At 46.3% G+C, this 21,570-nt stretch overlaps 1 protein-coding gene across 4 annotated transcripts in view; it reads left to right on the top strand.

Moving 5' to 3' along the window:
* park (E3 ubiquitin-protein ligase parkin) overlaps positions 1 to 21,570 on the top strand; it is a 134,701-nt gene that overhangs the window by 77,635 nt on the left and 35,496 nt on the right. For all 4 annotated transcript variants that reach the window (XM_037413141.2, XM_037413140.2, XM_075880594.1 and 1 more), the window contains one exon: positions 16,028 to 16,108. In XM_037413141.2, the coding sequence (XP_037269038.1) occupies positions 16,028 to 16,108 (81 nt within the window). The remainder of the gene's footprint in view (positions 1 to 16,027; positions 16,109 to 21,570) is intronic.

The following is a 21,570-nucleotide window of genomic DNA, read 5'->3' as shown; positions in this document are numbered from 1 at the left end:
AATAACTTCTGACTTCAAATATCGCTTAGCATACTTTCAGGACTTTTTTAAGGCTGCGGATGTCGACGTACCGGTTTAAGTACGAAGGCTGCACATCTTCTGTTTGTTAATGACTAGTTATGCCAAGCTACGGTGATGAAAAACTCGTGTGCTGCGTGCTTGATATCGCTTGTAGGGGCACTGACGCATGAAATTGCTGGCCACTGCCACTGCTGTTCCAAGCAGTCGGTGTGTGGCGAGCATGGCTAGGGTCCACTGCCCATGCGCAAGATCTGAAGTTCTAAGGAGCCAGCAGCCGATGTGATTTGTTGTTTGCAACAAAACACATTATGGCTTTTTAATTTTCGCATATCCACTAGTGCAACGGTCTTGCCCGCCATGTTCGGGGCGGAGCTAGGCCTATCCACCACTTTGAGCAGAAAGCGCAGCTGCGATATGCATGGCTGCGGTGCTCGATGTTTCAAAGTACGACATGCTCGATTGCAAGTACAAAGATCTGTTTCACGGTGGTTATCGTTGCTAGGCCCGAAGCACTAATAAGCAGAACCTTCTCGCCAACGAGTCAACGCTACGACAATTGGTTCAAGACACGCGCGTGCGATGTTCGCGACGAGTACGGCGCGCGATCATAATCTGAGGACTTAGAGAGAGAGAGGTAAGGCGGAGAGGTAATAGAGTGGAAAGGCAGGGAGGTTAATCAGGCTTGGCTCGGTTGGCTCAACTTCCCCTTGCAGTTGCCTTAACAACCCGTGAACAGAGAACGAGCCCGAAAATGTCACTAAGTAGTGCAACTTTAGACAGCCGTGACCTCGCGACGCACAAGAAGCAGACGACGCTATCTCGAAGGCATACGCGGAACAATCATCGGACTAGTGAGGCAGGTGTACTGGAGCAATATGGTAGAAGCAGTCAATCGGAACACTCCAAATGAATTTCAAACATCTGCTTTTAGAATACGAAACGCTCTTAACAAAATACTTTTAAGATGAGCCCGAAATAGTCGTAAGGAATTGTGTCATTGCGAAGCTATAAATTTTTGAAAAACCTTTTTTTTGTGTGTGACTTTCACAATGAATTTCACCACTTCGGTAGGTGCAAAAAACTTTTTACAGCTCTTTACATAGTTTACAGTGAAGATATTTTGGAATCAGACTGAAGAAAGGTTACAGACACAGAAGAATTGTTTTTAAAAAATCAGCTTTTTTATGTCCAGTTGAGAATGAATTCAACATGACTCGTGATTTTTTCGGGTATAACAGACCCATTCAGTGTTTCTATAAAAGTTAGTTATAACAGTACTTGGATTTGACATACTCCTTCTACAACAGACCAAAATCCTCTTCACTATGGAGGTCTGTTGTATTGAGGTTACATTGTATCTTGCTTTCTTAATGTAAAGCTGCAGCAACTGATAAAGATTGGTGACATCTATTTCTCCCATTTTGTAAGTTCCCACGGTCATAAGTTTTAAGTGGTCAGAGGGAGTAACACCTCGCCCACCATACACGTGCACCCACCCCACCCAATCACCAGCCTGTCCCAAGTCACTCGCCATTTCAGTGGCTCTGGGGGTGCTATGAAAAGCTGCATGAGCTTCTTATGGCTGTAGCTCAGCTGATTCTCGTATGCTGCTGATGATGCTTGAGCAACATGTTGCAGTGCAAGATGAGCCCTTGTCCTGTTTCTATGATGCACACCCATAAGCAAAAGTATACAGACAATGGTAGTTCTTGCTGAAATTGGTGTCTACATCGTCCTCATTTCCATCGAAGTTGCAAGCGCCCCCGAGATACATGGCAGCTCAGCATCAATATTTTCATGCTTTCAGACTGCAGTCAAGCTTGATGGCCAGCTGGAAGATGCATTTGATGTCTGTTTTGTTCACACTCGTTGTAGCTCCTTTCCGACTTGTTTTTGTCGAATGCATCTCTCAATGCTGCTGTGCCACTCAGTCCAGGAGACCGAATGACCACACAAGCGACTCTGCCCAATACTAGAAGACACTCCATTGCTGCCCGCCTGTGAAACATACGTGTTTCAAAAGGTGCCACCTTTTGTACACAGTCCCATCTTGTAGCTGCAATGTAAAGCGCATGACAGTGACCATTGAAACTGGAGATAGCCTGCATGGTAGACTTGTGCGAATATTCCGATGTTTTGAATAATCAAATAATATTACATTAGACTCTCAGTAAAGGGAAATCTGTTAAACCCAACTACTGCCTAAACGGAACTATTGCCTCTGGAATGCTTGGTTTCGGGCTTGTATTCTGCAGCCATGTTCTCCCCTCACTGAACGGAACTCCTGTTAAATGAAACATATTTTTTCGGTCTCTCCAGGTTCAGTTTATTGAGAGTGTACTCTACTGTATTCGATTTTGCTTCCATCCGGATGTAAATTATGTGTAATTTTAGAAGTATTCGAAATGAACAAATAGATGTATTGTATATTAGTCTGCTTGTAACCATTGTAAAGGTGGTTTCACTGCAGGGGAGGGATGCTAAACCGTGAAAGCACGTGTCTCTGGGAAATCGGCATTACCGCGAAGCGCTACTTTAAAGGTAAATGAACATGTTACCTTCATGTCGATTCATTTTCAAAGACGATAGGTTTTCTTAGGGACCTTCGACGCAAAAATTTTGGTCTGTCTGTACATTTGTCTGTTTGTCCGTCTTTACCGATACCCTTAAGGCATCAAACAATACTCCAAACGGCCTACCCCATCCGCAGCACCCATCACTGTTGCTCGAGATTTAGCATTCATACTTGTGCGATTGTCAATTAAAAAGCAATTATTGCGCATATCTGAGGCACCATAAAACACATCAATATTCTTTATGTGTATTTTTTTTAACTAGAAAAGGCATGGAGATAAAGCGGTTTTCCCACACAGCCCCGTATTTCACGCTAGGGACAGGGGGCCTTGGGTTCCTCGAGTGATGCCCAAGGAGAATGTTGTAGCGATGTTCCTGGCATCGAGAGCAAGGTTACTGCCACCTACCGTAATTACTCGAATCTAACGCACACCTTTTTTTCCGGTTAAGCGAGTTCATAAATCGCATGCGCGTTAGAATCGAGTATGAAAAAAAAATTAATACGGTCATTCTATTGCCATCGGCATTACAAAATGACCGCCCCCTACGTGCGTCGGCACGGCGCGTTCGCCATTTCTGCCCATGTGTTTCCCATGTGCGGCCCTTCGTACGTGTGCTGAGGAGTTCGTCATCTTGGTGTGCATTAGCATCGACGGCATGGAAGGGCTGACTCCAAAAACTCGACGAGTGCACCACGATGCCGCTTTTAAAATAAAAGTCATCGCGTGTGCCGAAACGGACGTAAACTGGGCTGCATCGCGGTCGTTCGGAGTTTCTGAAACGTGCGTGTGGGACTGGCGGAAACAAAAGCAGAATATTGTCGACAGCAAAGATTCACGCAAAGGCTTCAGCGGACCACAGCAGGGTCGGTTTCCCCAAATCGAAGAACTGCTCGGCGAGTATGTGATTGAGCAGTGAGCGGCACAGCGGCCCATGGCGACAGAACTGCCCCAAGTGCAGGCTATGCAGTTAGCCTTAGAAAAAGGGCTAATGCGGAGCCAGTTTAAAGCGAGCAGGTGCTGGCTAGCTAACTTTATGAAGAGAAAAGGCTTTTCTCTCTGAAGGTGAACGGGCATATGCAAAAAGTTTTGCGGAGGAGTACGATGAAAAGCTTCACAGTTTTCAGAGGTTCGTCCTAAACTTGCGGCACAACAACGGCTACCTGCTTGGGCAAATCGGGAATGCCGAACAGACGCCTCTTTACTTCGACATGCCTGGCACCACAACCGTCGAGAAGAAGGAGGCGAAGCAAGTTCGCGTGCTGACATCGGGCCACAGTAAAACTAGAGTGACGGCAATGCTCCGTTGCACGTCAGATAAGCACAAGCTTCCCTCGTACCTCATATTTAAACGGAAGACGCTCCCAAAAGGAGTCTTTTTCCCGAGTGGTGTGATCGTGTGGACCAACGAGAAAAATGGGTGGGTGTTGCAATCGATGTCTTACTTTTTTTTTTTTCGTCGTGGAAACGGGGTGCGCATTACAATCGAAGGCGCGGTAGAATCGAGTACAGTTAAACCTCGTTATAACGAGACGGGCTATAACGAAATAATGGATATAACGAGCAAATCCTAATTCCCTTTGAAAGTCCCCATACAAACCAATGTATTCAAAACCTCGTTTTAACGAGGCAAAATTTGCCTGTTATGGGATATAACGAACAAGTTTTGTTAGGAAGTAAAATTTTGAGCCGATGTCACGACAGTGCACAACGCGAATTTGAGACGGCGCGCAACGCGAGAACTGTATTTAGTAGTTCAAAACTCCCGCCACGCGCCCTCCAGCAACGCGCGCAAAGCAGACGGCACGCGCTGTTTCTGGAGGAGAGTTCGCTGCACGTACGCCGCTTGGCTACCACCGACAGCGGAGCGCTTCGCGAACGTCTCGCCCTTTTCTTTTCTTTTGTGTCTTCTTTATATTCTCCCTCTCCCCTTTCTCATGGCGCTGAGGCGCGCTTCCTAATCTTACATACCCCCTTCCCCTTGAGTGACCGGTTCCTAGAGGGCAGCGCAAAAGAGCGCCCGTTCCTCTTCACAGTCACTTTCTCTGCAAGTGTTGTCGCTCGCCGACGTGAGCCGCGTTGCTTTTGCGTGCGTGTTTCTTCTCTTTTTCGACCCCTTCTCGCCTTTTCTTTTATCGTGCTGCGCTCGTGATTCCAGCAACATGAATGCGCCAGGCGGGAAGCGAAAGCGCGTAACGCTAGATCAGAAGGCGGCTATGATAAGAGCCGTCGAATCGGGGACCAAGAAAGGCAACGTGGCAAGAAAGGCAACGTGGAACAGGAGACAAACGTGCCGACGGCGTCGGAGGCATTAGACGCGGTGGACGTACTGCGCCGCTACTTCGGCACTCACGAGGGCGGCGAAGTAACTTGAACATTGCGGCCGCAGCTGAGAGAGGCATCGTTCGCATCAGGAAGATGCATCAACGTCCAATTACGGACTTCTTTGCAGCTAAGTCTGCCTGAAATGCAAGCTGTGTATTTTGAAGTGCATTAAAACAGGTGCATGACTTTTTTCCTTTTCATTTGGGAATGCGGTTATTTTGTTGCATACCACCGTGCGGCGGGATGCTATTTCGCCCGCTATTTTTTTTGGGTAAGTACAGTGCATAATATTTGCGGTAAATGCCCGCTACGGCTATAACGAAATATTGGTTATAACGAGCAAATAGCGGCGGCCCTCCTATTTCGTTATAACGAGGTTTAACTGTAAATACGGTATCTTTGGCTATTCTGAGCTGTTATGAAGATCATCAGATTGTGGCAGTTTCCTTGCAGAACACTGTTAGGAGTTTCAACCACACGCGATCAAAGTCGCTGAAAAGGCCTGTGGGTACAATGACCGCTTGTTAATTTGCACCTAAATATTTTGTAAATTTAGCTTAATTCAAACAGATGGTCATAGTCCAGCCACAATATATAGAGGGGCCATGGGTTAACCAACTCGTTTGTTCACTGTCGCATCGGCTCCTTTATGGATAATTGAAACTGCGTGCCACTTTGTGGTGGTATTTTATATTGCCACGGCAAGTTTTTATCAGGGGTTTAACGGCTGGACCAATTGCACCAATTCGATATAATTTTTTATTGTTGCGCCGAGCTGCGCCAAAACCATGTAATTTGCTGAAATTTCACCACACTGCACCAAAATGCCCCAGCAGCCTAAAAATTTTCTGAGGTGTGCTAGTTTAAGCAACAAATGATGACCACGTTGGCCACCTATAGTTTGTGTCATCAATCAATTCAAGTAAACGAACCGTAACCCTAAACCACGGTGTGAGACATATATACTAGTTAGGTGAGGACAATTGCGAGACGCGATCGACCAGATAAAGTTACAATGCCACACACCCATCAATTTGCTGCTGACTACAGCAAATACCTATCGGCAGGATGCCGTAGCCTCAAGACAAAATGCGTTGGCGTATTTTTGTCTTGAGGCTACGGTCTCTCTCGGGCTCTTGAGGCTACGGTCCCTACGCTTCGAGGGTGATATGAATTTCCTTGTCAGAAGACGCGGTTATGGCATGCAAGTAAAGCTTGAAACGTATGTGGCGTTGCCAGCTACCACTTTGGTTCCCACAACAATGGCACATAAGACATTTTGTTGTTTGAAGTTGCGTTGTACTGCCGATAGATATCCGGTGCCATCGCCAGGCCAATGGGCGCATGTCGTTGGTACTTTATCTGGTCGAATGCACCTTGAATGTGAGCTGGGAAGTTGTGCCCTAAACCTGACCTCCACCGTGAAAGAAGAAAAGAAGTGGGGTGTGGTGGGGAGGTGTTGCTGTTCAAAATTTTTTTGGTCTTCCAACTCTTGCAGAACGTAATTCAAGCTGTCTTCGCTGCAATGCACCAGTGCCTTGTGGAAAAGCGTATTATGATTTGGAAGGGGCTGTTGGTGCTAGTCAGTGGACACTGTACATTTTGTTCAATTATTCATGCATGTAAGTGCTGTATATTGAAGAGTGCTAGTATGATCGCTGGCTTCGAATAAAAGTTACTGGCAATCGTTCTGAGCATTGAATGACATTTATGCTCTCTTAAAAAATTTTGCTCCAGTACTTTTTTTTTTTTGCACCACCCTTACTCTTCTGTTTTAAGATTCTCCCGATTTCACGGTTGCTAGCTTGGGAGAGCCACATTTGAATTCACACTAGCCACGTTTGAATTTGCATTCTTTCAAAGTATTTGGGAGGAGTGGCAAATTCTAATGTTGACTTCATCATTGTTTTCTCAGTGGGCTGGTTTAAAGCACTACATACATTGAAAAATCAGTGTTCATGTTCACTCTGCATAATTTAGGTGAGGTGGAATGGTTTGCACATATATTTTTTTTTTCTGAATTCAGGCCTTCTTTTTTATACTGCTTCAAATTTAGTCTTTCTTGATAAAAAAATGGATGTCTTTTTTTTCTGTAACCTGCTCCGAATCGGGTTTTAGGGCTCCAAAAGTAACATTTTGCTGCTCCAAAAGTTGCTCCAAATTCTAGTTTGGCTGTTGGGCCCTTGTTTTATAGTTCAACGATAGATGGCATGAGAACTGAGTGCAGTGCCCGAATACTTGGCGTCACTTACGTCATTGCGCTCGCTCTTCGCATCGTCTGGTGGTGGTGGTTCATGCCGGACATCTCTGTGTAGGCTCCGTGTTCTTTGTGTACCACACATTCAGTCGCTAGACCTTGTGTACATCAGGGCTACGTAGTTGTTCGGTCAGTGATGTGTTGTGGGTTTCTCACTATGCACCGTGATGGTGTCTCTTTCGGCTGCTTGACCTAGCATACTGCTCTTACTGTGACTTCTCACAGAATAGGAGAGAGCACGAAAACGTTCCAAGGAGAAGGTAGAGATCCTGCGTGAAGTGGACGTGGCAAGACAAGCAAGTTTGTAATGGCAAGGAAGCATGGTATCCCTAAAGGCACTCTTTCAACTAAATGGAAAATAAGAGAGTGATTGCAGAGGCCTACGTCACTGTTGCATTCATTGGCAGTCGCAAGAGGCTCTGCTTGGTGACGTAGAGTTTCCTAACATACACTATTGGGAACTCTAGCGCTAGTGTCTATGGAAGCTGCAATGCACGGCACTTCAGCGAGCATGAGAATGATGGGTAGTACACATATTTGTCTAATCTTCGTACTTCTGGCCTGCTTCTGGCTCTGTGTTTGTTCGTGTGACTTGGAGCTGTTTCCTCATGAAACAAAAATCATCAAATGTTCAGCAGTTGGGCTTCTCCACCTTATTTTTTTAGGCTTACCATTTTGAATCGGGTCAGGAAGTGTAGAAGAGTTTGTTCTTTCCTTCAGAATGAAACCGAAACCAGCAAAAAAATGAAGCCGCAAGTACGATTTGCCGCCCGCAAGTACGAAGACTAGGCAAATGTGTGTATACCCATCATACCCGTAGTCGCTAAACGATCGCAGTGCCAGAGTCTCTCTAGTTAATTTTAGTAAACTCTGCTCGGCGAAGCATCTCGAATTGGAGTGCGCAGTGCTCGCCTGGATCAAAGAAATGACGAGCCAAAACATCCCACTGAGTGGCCCCATCGTTATGGCGAAGGCAGGAGACTATGGGCTTTGCATGAACATTGATGGTTTTATAGCTTCAGAGGTCTGGCTTCATCATTTTCAGGTAATGCACTAGATTGTGCTCCGCACCGTGTCAGGCGAAGCCAAAGAAGTGAACTGCGAGATGTGAGCAAAGTGGCAAAGCAGTGCCTTGCAAGAACACCTTCACACTTAATGCCAATGACTTAATGCCAATGAATATACTTAATGCCAATGAAACCACTATATTTTTTCTAAGCTGCTGCCAAGCAAAACGTTGACCTACAAAGGCAACATCTTTGCTGGCGGGAAGAGAAGCAATGAGCGCCTTATTGTCTTGTTCACAGTAAACATGCCCAGGACTGAAAAACTACCACTGCTAATCATAAAGAAGGGCCTGAAGCCTCATTGTTTCAAGATCTGCAACCTATCGGCAGAGTATTATACAGCCAACTGCAAGGCATGGATGATGCGGAAAATATTCAAACAGTGGCTGATAAAGCTTGACCGCATGTTTTAATTAGCTAACAAAAGGGTGCTCTTGGTGGTCGACAACTGCTCGGCGCACGTGGTTGATGTGGACTTGAAGGCGATTAAGCTTCCGTTTTTGCCCCTAAACACAACGGCAGCCCTACAACAAATGAACCAGGGGGTGTTGCGGCGCGCGCCTCCGACGACGTTACGAAGGGCGCCTCGAAATTTCACCGCTGCAACCACTGTTTCGAAAGACGGCGACGCCAACACGGTCCCGAAGGCGCCACTGCTTCGAACTCCGCCGGGAAGGTCACCAGCTGTTTGGTAGCGTAGGTTTCTCAGCTCGCGACTGCTTCTGCGCAGAGCTGATAGACGAGTGGACGAGACGACGGTGAGTTAAACAAGGTTTATGCACAGCATATATACAGAGGCGTTACAAATTCGGCACTGGGGCCGACAGAGACTCGAAGAGCCGAGCTCTCCTCTCTAACACATAGGTCTGCTCTGAAATAGGACTGCTAACACATAGCTCAACTCTCTATCACATAGCTCACACAGCTCAACTGCGACACACATGTCGGCTCTCACATAGGACCGCTCTCGACGCGCCGCAGGGCTTCTTTTATATGCACCGGGTCCAACCCAAATGTCCAACCAGAAGCGCTGCTGGTCATGAGGTCAGACTCCTCCAGTGGGGTCGCAGCTGGGCCGCGTCATTCTTTCTCATCGAATCTGGAGAGGCTGCGCTGCAGGTGGCTGCACCCAAGGACGAGTGACGTCGCTAGGCATTGCGTCAGCCGCCAGACAGGAAGACGCCGGTTTACTCGACGGGCTCGCTTGCTGAGGTGACTCACTGCACGTGCACGCCAGAAAGGCGCCGTCGCCTGTTGACGCCGTTGAGTTGTTTGCGTCAGGCGGACTCGCGGGCTGGCCTTGACACAGATTGCCTTTTTCAGAGGCACGGACGTTCGCTGTCGACTCGCAGGCATAACAGCACCCCCGCCGCCAGACAATGCGCCGAAAAGACTAGCTGCTTCCACGTGGTTGGATGTCAGGCGCGCTCGTTCGCCAGGTGCCTCCAGGTTCGTCTCCAAGGTCATGGGGAGAATGCAGCTCCAGACTCTGTTCAGGGAACACATCCCATTCTTGAGGACGGATCCCAGCTCCACTGGTTTTTCGCCACAACTTGCCGACCAGCTTCGCTCGTCTCTGACGATCCTTGGTTTCAGCACTTGTCGATGGTTCTGCAACTTGTCAAGAACGGTTCGACCACAGACAACCCACGACACAAGCAAGTGCCCTCGGTCACCCGACAGAACACCAGACAAAGTATAGTACAACATATACCTAGCTACGTGTTTATCGGAATTTCGTTCCCTCTATATCAAGAGGCACATGTGGGACACAAGACTGTTAAAATGACAACTCAAATTTTTTTACACGTACAACAACGTAACCAAATAGAATAGAACATAAAGTTGGCTCCTTAAGCTCACTCTAAACGAGAGCGCTCAGCCCAGGTCGTAATGAGGTCAAAATTTTGCCCCGAATCGCCAGCGAGAAACCGAAAGGTGGAGAAGGTACTAACTAAACGCACGGCTCAATGCGTCTGCATTAGCATTTAGCTTTCCTTTTTTTGTAGCGAACGTCTAAGTTGAGCTGTTGGAGCATCATGCTCTATCTCGGTAACCGGCCACATTTAGGCGACGATACCTATGCGGTACCAACAGTTGCGCATACTTGCGACGTTGCACAGGGGAACAACGATACGGCTTGCTACGGATTTACTCCTCACCGCTTAGCTCGATATCGTGCTCGATCACCCTTGTGTTTCCGGGGCGGTCCGAAAACACGTCTCCAAACTCGGAAACAATCTTTCTCAGGTCCTCCTTCTGGACTTCACTTAAGCCAGGCTCTAGGTTCAACTGCTTCAAGATTACCTCCGATCCCCTTTCGATTACCTCACTAGAACTAAACATTTCTGCTCCCTCTTCCTCTGAAGCATTTAACAACAGATTTACGACCGCTTGACGTTGAACGTATGGTTTCATCAAGTCACTGTGGTAAATTTTGTTTGGCCGCCTTCCTAATTTCACTTCATAATTTGTATCAGAAAGCTTCGATACTACTTTCGCGGGCCCTTCCCGATGAACCTCAAGCTTGTTCTTTTTGGACGGCCGCAGCAGCATTACCTGACTTCCTACTTCAAAAACGCGCTTCTTCACCGATTTCTCGTAGTGCTCCTTTGACAGCACTTGTGCCCGGTTTTTGTGGCTTTCCACTAGCGCTTTAATCGAGAGGTCCTCACGCTGCTCTCGAATGAGCGTTCCTCGATCAACCCTCGACAGCTTACTCCAACTTTCCGCTACAGGCGAGAGCGTTGCTCCGCTCTCGCTCTGATTCAATGGCGCCATGTCGTCTCCCCCTGCTACCGAAACCACGCCGGTCGCTTCGGCAACGGGCCGCTCGAGTGACTGCTCACATGACTCACACGGAGAATTTCCTCTCTGACGTTCCGTCGACTCGCCGCCAAGGTCACTTGAAGGTTCACAGCATTAAACAAGATCAAGCTCCTGCGAAAGCTTCCGCGCTTGCGATCATGTGAGGGCCATGTACGCTAAGTTGGGGAAGAACGATTTGCCCTGCTCTTTGAGATGCTGCTCTGAATTCTTAGAGAAAAGATAAAGAAAACGATCGGGAAGCGGGGCAGACACAGCCGCTTCGGTGCGAAGCTTACCAAACGGGCTTCCAATAACAACCGTAGCGATTGGTAAGTAAGCACTATGCTCCTCGGCGACTTGCCTGATCCACGCGCATTCTCCTGTAAAGTCATCCGGAGACACCAATGAAGGATGGACAACGTCCATGGTTGCCGCTGAGTCACGAAGTGCTCGACACGTTTTCCCATTCACCCTAATTTCTTGGAGATACGGCTCTAACAACCGCATGTTCTTTTCCGATTCTTGAATTGTTGCAAAAGCAAACTTTTGCTTACACTTTATCGCGATGTGCCCTTCCTTTTTGCAGTTGTAGCAGATTAGCGGCTGCCGTGATTCAAACGCCCGTGTGGTATCAGTGCGTTGTTTAGGAACCTCACTCGATTTCTCCGCATCCGTTTGCCCTTCCCCTACAGTGTCCTTCGTAAGAGACGGGTCCTTCTTGATAATATGGTGCGGAGCGGGTTTCCGTTGATGAGGTTTCTTTGAAAAACCCTCTTTTCTTTCATCCTTTTCATCGCGCACTGCCCTGCTATGCAACTTTCGGCGAGTATAATACTTAGAAGAGTGAAACTTTGGGCTAGTTGGTATTGCATGATGAAGAACGTACAGCGCGAACACAAGACGGGAATACTAAAGAAGGGACACAGACAAGCGCTGCGCTTGTCTGTGTCCCTTCTTTAGTATTCCCGTCTTGTGTTCGCGCTGTACGTTCTTCATCGTATAATACTCCTCAGCTAACTCTGCTGCCCTGTTTAGCTGTACTTCACCAAGTCTGTCCTGCAGCCAAAGCTTGACATCCTCCTCGATGCAGCGGTAGAATTGCTCCAATGCAATGCATTCTACCACTTTATCGTGGTCGTCATAAACACCTTCGTCGTTGAGCCATTCAATTAAATCGGCTTTAAGACGAAACGTGAAGTAAACATGTGACTCATTCCCCTTTTTAGCTTACCGGAACCTTCGCCTGAAAGCCTCGGGTGACAACTTATAACGTCTCAAGAGCCCTTCCTTAACCTCGTCATAGCTCTCAAACGCTTCCCTCGACAAGCAAGTTATCACGTCGGACACTTCGCCGGGAAGAAGAGCTAACAGGTTCTGCGCCCAAAGAGACCGCTCCAAAGCATTTCGCTCACAGACGTGTTCAAACTTGACGAGATACTTCGCCATGTCCTCGCCTACTACGAATGATGGCAGTTGGTCCCGAATTCTATAACCGCTGCCCTGAACTGTTGGAGAAGCTACGCTAGGCGCCTGCGAACACTGTAGTATTGCCAATTCTATTCTTAAAATGACAACATAACAGGGGTCATTGAAGTGCTTTTACAGGTGCCACATGTCAGAGCATTCGGTGTTGTGCATCACAGGTACGAAAGGCTCATGGCCTTCATATGTTGGTGTGGGCCTGGGATCAGGTTACGGCAACACCTGTTGCCAATTGTTTCCGCCACAGTGGCTTTTGTGTGGCCAATGACCGCACAGGTTGCGAGCCCGACGAGCGCGAGGTAGAGGTCATTTCTATCATACTGGGGGATGCACTGAGGTGCATGAGATTCGACAACTACGTTGATGCGTATCACAGTGCTGGGGTCTGCGGCACAATCACCGATGATGATATTATCGCCTAGATGACTGGAAGAGAAGCCTCCGTCGTCAATGTAGGTGAGGATGACACCGGATGAGGCGCTGATGCTGCCTTCAGCATCGAAGGTAATGGAGGCTATGCGTGTCGCGCCCCTATTCTTTATTTTCTTAAAAGGATGCTTTCCACCAAATGCACGCGTTGGAAAACAAGGCTATGGCAATTCCATTCAAAGAAGAGAAGGAGAAAGTGATCACGTATTCTTTTCGTACATAAATATTTTGAGTGATTTTCCAACAACCCGAATTTGATTCGTAGTGTTTTTTACAATTAATTTTGTTATGTTCCGATTCGGTTTAATTTGAACTCATTGGGTGCCCCCGTGAAATTCAAATGAATGAGCTTTTACTGATGAAATCCTGCTACTGATCTCCTTAGTCCACACATCATTCTCTGGTTTCAAATGACTCAGGGAGTTGGAATGTTGATGGTGATTGTACAGTGGTGTGATAGCGATGCCAGTTGTGCCAAAGTGCACCAGGAAGTGAAACCTGCTACATTTTTGCAAAAAAAGAAACGTCATAATTTTTGGTGAGCATAGGCCAAGATGTTGTTTGTGTGGTGTTTAGAAAAAAAAAATAAGACAGTGTGCTTGCAATGCACTAAATTAAAATTACCACTGTAATTTAGAGTGGTCATTGGAGCATACTGGCAAGTTCTACGTGGTTGAAGTATAGTTGCTAGGCGCAAACCTGCCAAACAATTTAGATTGACCTGTGCTGTGAAAAGTTTATTACTACTATTAAACCATATTGCAAAATTATGTCTTTAAGTTCAGTGAAATAGCTTGTAACTGTTGTAAATTGAGCTAGAAAAAAAGCAATACTTGGCGGTTTTCGGATGACAGTGTTTTTTACGAATGATTTAATCAATCACATTGAACAGTACATTTATTTACTTGAATAGACAATTTCCTCATAGTTTTACAACAAATTGTACTATTTTCTATTCTAATATACATTCATAAAAGTTTCTGCAGGGTGCTCATTATAGAAACAGGAATACAGCTCGAACCCCCCCCCCCCCCCCAAACTTTGAATCTCTGAAAAAGACATTTTTAAAATCGCAAAGCATTGCGGCGCACCTTTACCTTGATAAATACGTGACACAACCATCTGCACTGTCGTGACATTTTTTCTTATTTCGACACTGATCTTATGTAGTTGAATGCCGGAAGGCCACAAAGTGCTGTCACTCAGACTTGTCTGAATTTGAGTCTGACTACGTCTGTTTTTCACTGGTAACGTCCCAGTCTGCACCGTCCTCCATTCCATTCAATGCATTACCGAGCAGCATTTGCGGAAAGACGGAAGTACACCGCCTCAGCGCAAAGTGCTTCCGCGTCATAAATCGGCGCTCCCATGATGGTGATCCCTTGAATTGCACCCTTGTGGGCCCAGAGTCGCGTGCGATATCGAGAGCTTTCACGCGAATGCACTCCGCTCTTACGGGTAGCGTCCTTGCATGCAGCTTCCGAACGAATTCAGGGAGTAGCGTTTCCAGTTTGAGGTGCACTACAGTTCGTCCACAGAATGATGCAATTTTTTTTTTGGTTGTTGCAGAATGGGATGCGCTGCTTTTAACTCCTCCAGTATCGGACACTTTTCTCTGATGCACCAAATTCACGTTGTGCCGCCAGGTTGCCGTGCTCTTCAGCATACTCGATCAGCTTTTTCTTAAAGCTTATCGTAAATTGCCGTCGACTTGCACTCCTTTCTGAAATAAGTAAAAAAAAAAAAAGAAAACAGCAGACTGACAGTAGATAACTGAAACAAATTGTCGTTGCCAGAGCACTGTAGGCTTTGCCTAGCCTTGCCCAATGGCGCCGCTGCTGATGCTCATGATGGCAATAGAGGCTTTTGACCTCAGCTGCCCATTTTTGCGAGACTTCCACTTTTTTCTGCCAATAACCGGTATATAAGACAAGAGTCGACTTTTTGTTGCGTTTTTTTAAATTTAATCTTCCTTTTGCTTTTTACAATAATTTTTGCATCTGACCGTACAATCACCAGAGTTTGTCAACAATCCCACTTCCTCCAGTGTGACGTTAACATCATGCTGGCTGCCTTCATTGACGAGTCGCATAAATGCCAGCAACACTAGAAAAAGCCCCAAAGTGTTCAAGCAACACTGGGCTGAGCTGCCATTGTGCATGAAAACAAATTAAAAAAAAAACACGCAAAAACACGCCGCTTGTGCGAGTGAAAAGAAGCATTAACATAGACATGTCATTTCCATTAGAGCATTTTGTGTGATCTAGGTCCTAGGCACGCCAGTGAATGGCATGAAACTGCTCATGCACAATGGCGGGCATTGGCTGTGTCTTGTACATATGTACAGATGGGGCTGCAACAAACTCTTTTTTTTTGCAACTTGTCTATTACCAGTAAAAATTATGACCGACAAATTCTCATGTGCTGTCATGAGCCTCTCTACCGAAATGAAATCACACAGCTTCCCCAGCCACCCTACAGTTTTATGTCGCTTCTTCAAGCTACTTCGACCTCTTACCCCAACTGAAAAGAGCGGATGGCACCCCGGCTCAGTCCAGACCATTCAAGAGGTCATGACAAGGGAGCTGAAATGCATTTTAGTTCCTTTATTCTGGGAGCTTTCACTGATTGCCAGAGTCACTGAAAATGTGGTGTCGATACACGAGGGCCATATATTCAAAACAGTTTAGGTGGTGTGTAAGAATTGCAGATAAATATTTTCTTTTTAAATTCAATCCCACTACTTTCTGGACAAATCTTGTATATTTATAGTGCTTCTTTGTTGTAGTTATATTATTTCATTGTCTTTTGTACTGTTTTGCACTATGCATCTTTCTCAAGGGACTAGATGGTTTTCAAATGTGCTAACTATATGTGAGATCCTCTTTGTTGCATGGAGTCACATTTTGTAACCTTGACAAAGGCAAAGTAACCTGTATTGGAAATTTCTCATGTTTTGCAATTGTGTGGAAGAATTGTGTTGACCCTAAAGTACAGTGCAGAATAAGTAAAATGAAATTGCCAGAAAGCAAGAGGATGATATTACTGACCACATGTCCTTGCAGTTTGTGTTTTGCCGGCTGTGCCTCCAAGGACACCACTTGGGGCCCTGCACTAGCAGCAGGGAAGCTGGCGAGGAACGAGCTGTGAGTTTCCTTTTTTTTTGTTAATTGTGGCTGATAAAAACAGTTTTTACTGTCAAATCCTCCTATGCACAGCTGTGTAGTTCAAATAACACCATAAAAGCGCATGTATAGTCCAAGGATTTTTTTTGGATTTTATTATGCAAAATTTCTGTACAGTATTATATGCAGATCTCAATAATTTCTGGCTCCAGTGTGCAGTTTTGGTTTTGGCATTGTCCAGTGCTATCGTCATCATCAACATCATTATCATGAGGCGTCCAGGTTCGGCAACATTAGACCTACTGGTCATATTGTCACGGGCTAAGTAGATGCCTGAGGATGACGACGACGAAGTACTGAACGTGAACGTGCTCGGACTGCAGCAGTGTTGTACGCATTTGCTCGCCAATATATACAACAATATATACAACAGCTGCAATAATTTGTCAGGGTTGCCAGATTGAGCTGCTACTAGCCCGATTGGGCTCTTTTTGTTTGAGTTAGCACTGAATTTTTCTCCTTTGGCTGTTTGGCAATTTTCGGGACACATTGCTATCGACCAGGCAACATTGCTATCGACCAGGAGTTTGTAACGCTGGACTGGAGGGTAGGTGTAGCAGCGTTTCGAAAGCTTGCTATTGAGATTGATCCCAAGTAACCTTGTTGGGCGCCCTCTCCCTGGTAAGTTCAGTCAATAGAGCGGTCACGTCGGTGTAATTGGGCAGGAAGTGTCTGTAATACCCGGTGAGGCCTAGAAACGACCAAACTTACTTCTTTGTTTGTGGCCTCTTTGCGGCCTGGATCTTATCTAACCCTCTATCTGAGGTCCAAGAAAACTATGGTCGACAATGTGACCGAGAAATTTTACTTATCTGAAGCCGACCTCTTTTTTGGAGGGTTTAATTGTCAATAGTGCAGCTCTGACATGCTATAGGAACTGCGTGAGCGTTGCGATGTGCTTGTCCCTAGTTTGTGTGGCGACTAGCACATCATCAAAATAATTATGTATACAGTAAAATCTCGATGATATGATCACCGCTGGTACGAAATTCGGGGTGATACGAATTTTTCTGTGATCCCGGCCAAGGCCCATTAATTTACTATGTTCAAAAGTACGGTTGTTACAAACTGATTTTTCACCCGAGTTGTTTGATATGAATAAACGCCACCTCACTGACGGCCGCGCAAGCTAACAGCCAGCACGCACGTGCTGAAATGCATGCTACGCCGCCAGTTTGGCACGTTGCCAGCGCCGCCTGGAAGCGGCGAGTGACAGACTTCAAGATCTGCGTGATCTCGGACGCCGGAATTCGCCGGAATTCTGTGGCTTGTGGTTTCACTTAAAGGCTCCAGAGGGCGCTGGCGACGGTGGCATGAGCGAATCTTGCTGCTAGCTTCCCTGCCCTCATTCGAGGGCAGAAAAGCTAGCAGCAAGTTAAAATCTGAGAAGCGATTGAGAGAAATGGGGGAGGAGCGTTGGGCAAGGAAGGTATTCATTTACTTGTACATGAAGAATGTCGATACAAAATGGAGGAAGCGAACCAGGAAATTGACTGGTAAGTACTTAGAAAGCAGCAGGGGGCCAAACCAAAAAGAATTATTGGTTAAGAAGAAGGTGAAGGAAGCTGAGACCGACATGTGGAGAGTCGGCATGATTAAGAAGTCTGTACTAGAGATCTATCAAACTTTTAAGCAGGAAATTGCCAAGGAAAGGATCTATGATAATACTCGGGGTAGTTCTTTACTGTTTGAGGCCAGGATGGGAGTATTACGAACCAAGACATATCGGGCCAAATACAAAGGGGTAGACACGGTATGCAGTGTGTGTGGAGAGGAAGAAGAAACTGTCGAACACTTGATAATGTTCTGTAAAGGGATTCACCATATAGTTCAGGATGATGGCACAGAGTTCTTCAAAGCACTGGGGTTTAGGAACAGGGAGGGCAAAATAGACTTTAAGCAGGTAGAATTAACTAGAAGGAGGTTATCTGATTGGTGACTAAAGTCAAGGCATAAGTGAAAATTAAACCCTTCAGTGCAAAGTACGAATCCTCAACCTCACTATTTAAAGGAAAAAAAAAATAAAGCTAGATTTTGGCTCAATAAGTACTACGGCTTGGTGGCGCTAGCCACCGCCTGATCTAAAGGGTAAAGCCATATCCATCCATCCATCCATGAGCCATCGTCCGATTTAAAGGTACAGAGTTCTAGAAGGGGGTAGTGGAATCAGAGAGAGAGCGCGAGGGTGTGACATCTGATGTAGACGCCGCGAGATGGCGCAACCAGCTCGTGAGCTGTACGGAACGCGAAACACAAAGCCTCAGCAATGCAGAGAAAGCCGTGTGCACTTGGTGTTTCACCAAAAAAAGGAAGCGCGGAGTTATTTAGCATGTTTTTGAAAACTTCCTATGAGTTAAGACAAGCGCAGAGAAACCTGCACAGGCGGAGGTTTTAAGCTAGGGTGAAAATAAAGCTGACCCAACAAGCACAGAAAACGGGTGCAGGATGATGCAGCCGATTGGTAAACTAAAGGCTCGCGAACACTGTAGACATAAAAAGTTTGAATGGTTAAATTGTCCATATCATTTGCCACTCACAATAGTCATACGTTAGGTGTCAATTGCATTCACAATACGATTACGCCAAGCAACTGCAGTGCCGCATGTACTAACACATTCCGAACATATGCCCTAAATTAATTTCATTACGAGCGGTTTCGTTTATGTTTCTACATATCCACTGAGAGCTTTGTACCTAATTATTCCCAAGACGATGCCACTATGGCGTGGCTGCAGTAGTGACCCTAGATGGCGAAGTTTTATGACATAGTAAAAAAAAAATAAAAACAAGTCTAGCAACAAAAAAACTTTATTGGCACAAAACACCACAGTGTTCTCAAAGTACATGGCTGCAACGAGAGAGGCATTAAAAGCAGCGGCTGATCTTCGCATGCAATTTCTTTTTACGCCATTCATGTCGCGATTCCTTGAGTCCTTTTAAATGAAAATGCAGCATGGTCAGCCCATAGAACTTGGTCAACTCTGTTGTGAGCGCATATGGATGCTGACTGCAACCTAGGGCATTACAAAAGTTCTCATTCACCAGCAACATCACATCTACTGTGCTGTCCCTGGAGAGTTTCTCTGGGCTGAAACACGCAGTGAAGATGTCTTAACTGCCTAAAAAGCTCCTGTGAGGGATACAACAAACTTCCGTCATCACATATCACTGTGAACTCAGTGTTTATGCTTTTCCTATTAGGAGCCTCCAAAACAAGGGTCTTGCAGGCCATGCAGTCATAGTGCTTCAGAAACTTAATTTCGAGCAACATAACCTGCCATATAATGTATTAGACAGTCATCGCTCTTCTGCTCTACCAACTCTCTGTGCTCTGCAGGAATACTTTGAAACATGCGTTCAGCTGATACTGGGGTCCCTTTCTCAATCAGATGGTCCACTGCAGGAACTCTGGCTTCCTGAGCAGGAGGATCTTGCGCACTCAGGAAAGAACTATTTTTGCACTAGCTCCGTTAAGGTCAACTTTGCCCGAGCATACGGTCTTAGCAGGTTTATAAAATTACAGGCCATTAATGACAATTAGGAAGTTCGTGGGTCTAGGTTGATTGCTGGGTGTGTTCGTTTGTCCATGCGTGCGGCCGTCACAACGGTGCGCAAAGCACCAGCAGCAGCCACGCTAGCCAGCCCACGCGACTAAAGCGCCGCCACTAGCATTCGGGTCTCGTCCGCATTCACCGCCTTGCTTCAATGCGTAGGGCGCTCTGGCTGCTGATCCCACTACCCCCTTCTAGAACACTGTACTAAAGGGCACAGCCAGATGCATCCATCCATTCATCCATCTATCCATACATCCATCCATCCACACAAATCCAATACAATCTTGGTTTTGTTTGGTGGTGGGTGTTCTCTGGTGCAGACATGTGGTTACTGTAGTGCGAAGGCTGTCGACACTGTCTTGCCCAGTCGAGCACACGTATTTGCTTCATTGTGCCTTTTTGCGGAGTCGGAGCAAGCCATGACTCGCAAGCGTAAGGCTCTCTTCTTTAAGGAGAAACTGGACATTCTTCGAACGGTCAGTGAGGATCCCAAAAGAAAACGCACGGAGTTGGCTAAAGAGCTAGGCCTCGCTACGTCGACATTGAGCACAATTGTTGGGCAGCGGGACACAATATTGAAAAATGTGCTGCTTTTTGTTCAGCGTCAACGCAAAGCAAGCAAAGACAGCCCAACCCATTAAACTTGAAGCTTTGTTGATCTGGTTCAAGAAGGTTACTGCAGCCGGTGTGAACATTGACGGCAAAGTTTTGCGTAAAAAAAACTGACGAGATCGCACTTGCTCTGCACATCGACGGATCCAGGCCTCAGATGGATGGTTCCATCGTTTCGAGACGAGACACGGTCTCTTGTACAAAAGCATCTGTGGGGAAGCTAAAAAGGCTGATGAGACCACTGTTAGCGACTGGCTCTCAAAGCTGGAGTTGCTTATCTTGGGGTATGAGCCTCGTGATGTTTTTAACGCAGATGAGGCAGGCCTATTTTTTAACCTTCAACCTGAGAAGAGCCTTTGCTTAAAAGGTGAAGCGTGTCAAGGAGGCAAAAGAAGCAAAAAAAAGAATAACGGTTCTTCTGTGCTGTAACGCTGACGGGTCAGAAAAACTTAAGACCTTATTTGGAAAATTTCAGAAGCCTCGGTGTTTCAAGTGTGAGAGCTATTTGCCATGCGTCTATCGCGCAAACAAAAAAGCGTGGATGACGGCGGCCCTGTTCGAAGAATTTCGGTCTCTCCTTGACAGAAGAATGGCCTGCAAGAATCAGAAGATTTTTCTGATTCTTCATCATTGTGCCGCCCACCCGAAGCAAGTGATGCTTCAAAATGTGAAGGTGGTTTTTTTGCCCGCAAATATAATCATGCACTTGCAACCGCTTGACGCTGGGATTATAAAAAAAACGTCAAGCACCATTTCAAAAGCCTTCTTGTGCGCCACCTCCTTGCCAAAATCGATAGAAAAGACAGAGGTGGCCTGCAAATAAGCCTTTTGGATGCCATCCATTTTATCTCAATGGCTTGGGATAGAGTAATGCCGACTAACATTGTGAACTACTTGGGTAAATGTAGCTTCTTTAAGGATTCCCAAAGAGATGCCAGCGGTCCTTTTCGAGTCTGAGGAGCCCATTGAGGGTTGGGAACGCCTTGATGCCGGGTGTTCGGCCGACTACTTTTGCACGGTGGATGACAATCTTGCCACTTGTGGTGCGCGCACAGTGGAAGATATTGTCAATGAGGCCACGTGTGAGGTGGCCGATTCCAGCGACAATGGCGAGGAAATAGACGAGTGCAACGGCGAACGACCACCACCGGCGGCTGAAACTCTGCATGAGCTTGATGTCCGGAGGTGTGCTATGGCTGCTGAAGAAATCAGTGATGACATGTGCATGCGTTTTTACGGATTCCAGAAAAGTCTGCT

The sequence above is a fragment of the Rhipicephalus microplus genome, chromosome X (genome assembly GCF_043290135.1).
Source record: "Rhipicephalus microplus isolate Deutch F79 chromosome X, USDA_Rmic, whole genome shotgun sequence".
NCBI lineage: Eukaryota > Metazoa > Arthropoda > Arachnida > Ixodida > Ixodidae > Rhipicephalus > Rhipicephalus microplus.
The sequence above is the reverse complement of the archived record's forward strand: the minus strand, read 5'-3'. Positions and strand labels throughout refer to the sequence as shown.